This window comes from Cicer arietinum, chromosome 5 (genome assembly GCF_000331145.2).
Source record: "Cicer arietinum cultivar CDC Frontier isolate Library 1 chromosome 5, Cicar.CDCFrontier_v2.0, whole genome shotgun sequence".
Lineage (NCBI taxonomy): Eukaryota > Viridiplantae > Streptophyta > Magnoliopsida > Fabales > Fabaceae > Cicer > Cicer arietinum.
In genome coordinates, this window is record NC_021164.2 from 24,410,568 (window position 1) to 24,418,031 (window position 7,464).

The window sequence follows — 7,464 nt, forward strand, 5'->3', positions numbered from 1 at the left end:
ATTTATAAATTTATTATAAAATAATATTATCAAATAGATTTTGGAAGTATTAAAGAAATTGTGGAAGGAAGATGAGAAGTTGTTGAAAGAGAGGGGTACTCTCAAGAGGTACACATTAGCTTTTTGACTGACGTGGATGAAATATGATGAAGTGGCAAAATATGATGAAGCGGCAAAATATTATGAGGTGGTAGCGAGAGTTTGTTTTAAATATATATAATAGAAATATAATTTGATAATAATATAAATTATAAATTATAAATTATTATAATTGGTAAATGACTAATAATACTATAAAATAATTTATAAATTTATTATAAAATAACTTATAAAATAATTTGATAATAATATAAATTATAAATTATAAATTATTATAATTGGTAAATGACTAATAATACTATAAAATAATTTATAAATTTATTATAAAATAATATTATCAAATAGATTTTGGAGGTATTAAAGAAATTGTGGAAGGAAGATGAGAAGTTGTTGAAAGAGAGGGGTACTCTCAAGAGGTACACATATGATGAAGTGGCAAAATATGATGAGGTGACAAAATATGATGAGGTGGTATCGAGAGTCTGTTTTAAATATATATAATAGATTATAAATTATTATCATATTGTAAAATAATTTATAAATTATAAATTTATTATTAATAATTGTAAAATAATTATATAATTTATAAATTTATTATAAAATAATATTATCAAATAGATTTTGGAGGTATTAAAGAAATTGGAGTTATTAAAGAAATTGTGGAAGGAAGATGAGAAGTTGTTGAAAGAGAGGGGTACTCTCAAGAGGTACACATCAGTTTTTTGGCTGACGTAGATGAAAATATGATAAAGTGACAAAATATGATGAAGTGGCAAAATATGATGAGGTGATATGGAGAGTCTGTTTTAAATATATATAATAGATAATAGATACTACTCTCATCCCAACGTATACTACTCTCTTCCCAACTATGTATTAAACGAATTTTGAGGAATTATAAGAGCTTCCACATATTTGTGTGTCTCTACATCAATTTAAAACATTTGATTTTTTACATAAATAAAAAGAAAATTAACTTTATTACTTTATATACAATGTACAAATAATTATAAATCTTTGACTCATCATCATGTTTCATTTTTAGTATAATTACTTATAAGATCATCATTACACACACATGATTAATTTGAAGTAACAATGTCAATTACAAAAAAACAGAGTTTGAAATTGTTATTGTCATTTTTTTTTAATAATTCATACTTAATCTCAAAAATATTTAACTAAAGATCAATCTTGGTTTTAAAACACAATAAAAGCATAATATTTTTAGTCAGTGAAATCACAAAATTAACTTACCTATGAGATCTATGGTTAGTTAATCATAAATAAATAGAGATAAGGGAAAGAACAACGTCATTGTTTTCGGTTCTAAGTCAAACATTTGCATATATAAATCATCAATAATATTGTGTAAGGGAGCCTAAATCTAACACCCCTAAAAAGTGGTTGTGAACTTCTCTACTCGTTCAACACATCCTTTAAATCCTTCTTTTATATATATATATATATATAAGTTGACGTCTTATTCTTGGAATTTGATTTACATGCTCTAAAAATATTAGTATATACTGCTGATCTTACATGGATTTAGATAACGTTATCTTGACGCCAGACTCAAGATACATCATATTCATTAAATAATATGACAACACATTTTGTTTGATGCAATATATCATAACAACACAAAATTAGATGTATGCACAAATTATTTTATCGCATATATATATATATATATATATATATATATATATATATATATATATATATATATATATATATATATATATATCATATTATTTTAATGGGTGGATTATCTATTTCTAATTAAGCATCATTTGCACTTTTCTGAATCATTACCTGTATGTATATATATATCACAAATTAACATATTAGTTTTCTATTTCCATGTTGCTACATACAATTGTATCTACATCTACAATACACACTACCTATATCCATCTTTCTATCTAAATCTTATTATATGACATAACAGAAAAATCTTCATCTAATCCATCTATTTCCCCTTTAAGTCTATGTTGTTGAATAATCAACACAGAAACAGTCATTGAAAAATCAGGTCCTGAAAGAACATCCCCTATAGGTCCAAGTTCAGGACACTGTTGCCAATCATTCATCCCTCTTGTTAAAATAGAGTTAACGCCACCTTCTTTTCCTACAATCACCAATGAATATTGTCCTTCAAATGACTTCAAAATTGAAAATGTCTCAGCTGCATTTGCAAGGTGTTTTTCCATGTATGAAATCCTTCCACCAATCACATGTTTTTCATAGAAATTTGCAAAACATTCATCATCTAACTGCATTTCATTTTCTTGTTCAGGTAGGATGATTCTGTAACCGACTAATCTTGAGGATTCTGCATTTGTGTCTACTAAGAATCTTATTACTGTTAGTTTTACGCCGGGGTGTCGCGATACGCGGCCGGCGTAGGCGAGTGCTTCTCGGTCATCTTTACCACCAATGAATATGACTGCTACGTTTATTGTTACTTGACATCTTGATATACGTTCAAGTGTTCCAAGGCCTCTGTCTACTAGAATTCCAACTGAACAAGGTGCACTTCTTAGTACCTGTTCAAATATCATCAAACTTTGTTCATCATTATATGAGGTTAGCTACATGTAACTAAAATTTATGACATATATAAACCTATAAAAGTTGTGTGCCATACATGTAGACACTTAAGATTAAAAGTGTGTCTGGTGTTCGAAAGGTCTCTGTTTCCACACCATCGACACCATTTTCCGGAACCCTTGGACCGAGATCAAATGGTTTTGATTTTTTTGTTCGATATTTTAGTTGTTTTAAAATTCAAAATCTGTATTAAAATCTGAACCATCTGATCTGGATCCAGATGTACTGATTTTGTGAATGTGGGGATTTTCTCGAATACAATTCTTTTTGTATATAAGTCTATCAATTTAATTTTTTAAAATATTTTTTGTTTCAATATTCTAAAACATGTTTTCATCTTAACTTTTTAATAAGAATAAGACACTCTTAAGATGAACTATTGTGATGGAGAGAATATGAAATACTAGAGAAGAATGATGTATTTTTGGAAATAATGAATACAATACTTTTGACATTATTATTGTTTCTTAAAACGCAGACAATTGTTCACTTCCACCTCTAGAATTATTATCTACTTGTCAGTAAAAATTAGAGTAAACTACCATTTTAGTCCCTGACATTATAACAACCAATACTATTTTGAGTGTAAGTTGTATAGGGACTATTTTATAAAGCCATGACTAATTTGAATTTTTTACTTAGTCAAAGACCAAAGTGAGAAGACCCTACACTTTTAAAGACTAAAATAGTAATTTACCTTAAAAATTAACACAAATTCTAAAAAAAATGAAAACAAAAAACATTTTTACAAAATAAACATTCTCTTCAATTTTGAAGATATTACCTTTCTGTTCACATATCTGAACCCTTGATTACCACCATCCAATGTTCCATCATGTCTCTGACCCCTATGGAATGGTAATATGATGAGAGCAACCATCAAATCCTCTGCTAAAATACAAATATCTTGTGGCATATTATTAATTGTTGACAATGCCATTGTTCTTTTCAATGTTATACCTTCACCACTATCCAACACATGTGCTTGGAATGAGTTTGTAATCTTTTCTCTCATTTCCATCACTTCCTTCTCTTTCACAGTTGCTGTTTGCACTCCTTCATCTTTTTCCAAAGTTACTGATATATCGTTAGTTAGTTCAATCATATCAGTGACATATACTAGAATGCCGGGATCGGCCGACCCTTTTGAAATCTCTACAAAGTTTATGGAAGCAGGTACATTGTGAGTTCCATGAACACATAAAAGGATCCTTAGCTCGCTCGATGGATCGATCGATTGAAGCGCTAAGCGATGAGTAGGCACCCTTTTCTTTGCGCGTTTTATGATTTGCGCTACAACCGATGGTGTGTATAAAACTGTTATAAAGATTGCAATTATCATACCAATGACTGATGATATAGATGTTACACTACCACAACCCATCTGTTAATAACACAGGAATAACAAGTTATGAGCCTATATGATGTTGAAGTAACATATTGTGCAAATGTGCATGATCATCTGATGTTTTACTTCAATTTGACATGAATGACATGAGTTTTTTAACTTTCATATTTATGTTATGCTTAGCATGTACAAATGGTTGGTCAATGCCTTTATGATAGACGCATGCTGCTAGATCAGACTTTCTAAATTGAACAATTCACTTAAAGAAAGAAAAATGAGTAATCAACCGTTGATAAATAAGTAAATAGTTGATATTGTATGCACATGCATAACAAATCATTTGAGTCAAATCGCATGCTGCTACATCGATTTACAATAACGATGTATGACCCTTTTGACACACACAAACATGAGTAAATCAAATCCATTTGAGACGCTGTAAAAGCTAAAATTTCACATCTTTTCAGATAGGAATTCATGTTAAGTACTATGAATTTAAATTGTCGTTGCGGTTTTGCTGCAAAAGTTTATGCAGAAAAATGCGTCCTAAATTCCGACTGCAATGGCATTATAAAGACTTTATAATCCACAATACTGCAGTCGCAATTGCAGTTGCGGACCACAATTTAAAACCACCAAAAAGTGCATGAGAATATCAAAAAGGAAAAACAAATAGGCATAAGGATTTACCACTTTGATAGCCAAGTAGATATGCAAATGACCCTTTGTAGTTAGAAGCAATCCAATTGCAACTGATTCAGGCCAATGAATTCCAAGCATTTTCCCAGTAAAAAGTGCTCCAACAACTTTTCCAACTATTGACACAATCAAAAGTAATAAAATTTTGATCCATGTGTTAACATTATTTGCCTCAAATTGCCTAAAATCAGCTTCAAAACCAACCCACAAGAAAAAAATTGGGAAAAAAATTGTATTCAACAAATAATTGATTTTGGTTATAACCCATTTTGACACTCTACCTTCTCTTGGAAAACAAACACCAACCATAAAAGCACTTAAAAGTGGACTAAAACCAGTTAACACTGAAGAAGCAATCATTAATACCACAAATGCAATTGAAAGTATTAAATGTGGTCCTTTCATAGGTCTACCATCTGGATTTTCATTATCAACCCAATGCATAAAAAAAGGTGAAACCATTAATGTGAAAACTACTTCTCCAAAAACTGCAAAAGCCATTTTAGTCCTTTTTTTATGATCAAAATCTTGTGTTAAATCCATGCAAATATCAGGGAGTGGAGTAAGTATATAACAAATGGAAAGTATGCAATAACACACGAAATCCGAGTGCATTGCGGCCGCGATAACAAGCTTCCCAATATCCGATTTTCCGATTTTGAGCTGCGTTAGTAAGCGCGTTAGCACCGGCGAATCGGTGCTAGCTAGAAGGATGGCTAAAGCTGAGGTGAATTCAAGTAGTTTGTGTAGGCTTGGAAAATACCTTACAAATGGACTTAAAATGATTGCTAATATGAATGTTGTGATAATTCCTGAATATGCAACTTTAACATGTCTTGTTTGTTTTTGTAAGAATACATATGGATCCATTTCAATACCTAATGCAAACATGTAACTCATCATGCCAAAATCTATGATGAATCCAAATGTTTTGTTGAATTTCTCAAAAAGATCACGTACAAATCCTATGTTTCCAACAATTAGTCCTACCTGCATGAGAAAAAAATCATAATCATTACAAAATATTTCATGTTCAATTTTAGTTTTTTTCTGTTAGACACGATATTGGTACGAACTATGATACTAACACAGACATCAAATATGACACTAACATTGACACATCGACACTAGTAATAATATAAAAAAAAATGAATTAATCGTATATAATTAATGTTTTGGGGTCTGACATTAACAACGTGACAGACATTGCGACACATCTTCGATCGATTAGATATGTAGGTTCTACAGAGAGTATGAATATCCATCTGTTTTGTTAAATGATTAATATCCGTCACAGAACCTACCACCACCTATAGTGAGTCTCTCGTCCCAATTATAATTTTTTTCATCCACAAAGTTCAAACTGAGACCTTATTTAAAAGATCCGAGTCCAGTTCTATTCGGACCAACAAAATATTAAAATAATCTAGTTTGAGATAGAAAAACTTACAAGTATGTCAGAAGAAAGTCTAGGTTGTGAATAAGGCTTTAGAAGAAAATGAACACCATTGCACACAATCACCATTGCTATAAATAGAGCAAAGTTTTTAGCGACTCCAACAATAAGATTAGCCAATTTGTCCGCACATAAAGTGGCCGGTCTCATTTGCATTGGCAAGCCAAAAGCCATCTTGACAAGCCAAAATCAATAGATCAAAATGTATCTTTTCTTTCTCTTTTTTCTATGTCTATATCATCTTGTTTCTTTTCTTCTTTTTCTTTGAAGTTTCAATCACTAAGGACAACATTTTTTTCCTTGTAACTTTTGTTTAGCTAATGAATAATTGTCACCAAATGTTTTTTGTGAAAGGCAATGGTTATTATTTCATAGCTTTGTTTAAGGAGACAATAAAGGAGTAGTCTAAGGACAATAAAGGATTATAAGGTGATAGTGAATTTTTGAGGATTTGGTGAAAGTGTGTGGAAAGTAATAATAAACCGAAAAACATGGATGAATCACAAATAGTTACGTTTCATCCCTATCTCTAATTCACTACTACATACTTATAAGCAATAATGTCTCTAAATTATTAAAAAAAAAATCCATGTGGCTTTGACAATTGCTTACAATCTTGATCAATTTTATTATCTACTTGATTTGCTTTTTTTTTTTTTACTCATTTCTTTTATTTTAAGAGTCTTGATATCTTTCTTTCTTTTTTATTTTTTATTTTTTTATTTATGAATCTTGATTTGTTTCTTTTATTTTAAGAGTCTTGATTTGTTTCTTTTTTATACTTATGAAACTTGATTTGTTTCTTTAGTTTTCTTACAACTCATGTTTCAAAATAATTAATAATTTCAAATTAATTTAACGGAATTATAATTAATCGGTACTGAAAATTACAGTCCGGGGATGGCAATCAGATCCAGACCTAGTGGGTACCCGCAAAAAAAACCCACAATGGATAGGGTAAAAACCCGCAAAATGGGTATGGGTATGGGGATGGGTAATTACCTGCAAAATTGAACGGGTATGGGTGCGGGTACGGGTACTATAGTACCCACCCCGCCCCGCACCCGCACTTATATATTTATTATTATTATTATTATTATTATTATTATTATTATTATTATTATTATTATTAGGTGCATTTGAACTTAAATAAAAATAATTTTTGTTTTAAATAATTTAGAGATTTGTTATAAAATGCTTTTTTTTAACTCCCGTTTATTTACTATTATAAAAATGATTTTTTTTT

General features: G+C 30.0%; 1 protein-coding gene across 1 annotated transcript; it reads right to left on the reverse strand.

Moving 5' to 3' along the window:
- Window positions 1–1,921: 1,921 nt before the first annotated feature.
- Window positions 1,922–6,698, reverse strand: LOC101501359 (cation/H(+) antiporter 28). Its single transcript, XM_004515447.4, has 4 exons — window positions 6,213–6,698; window positions 4,754–5,752; window positions 3,500–4,099; window positions 1,922–2,651 (listed from the first exon to the last, which is right to left on the reverse strand). The coding sequence occupies exons 1-4, from the start codon at window positions 6,390–6,392 to the stop codon at window positions 2,028–2,030; spliced, it is 2,403 nt and encodes an 800-aa protein (XP_004515504.1). The 5' UTR covers window positions 6,393–6,698; the 3' UTR covers window positions 1,922–2,027.
- Between the last annotated feature and the right edge of the window lie 766 nt (window positions 6,699–7,464).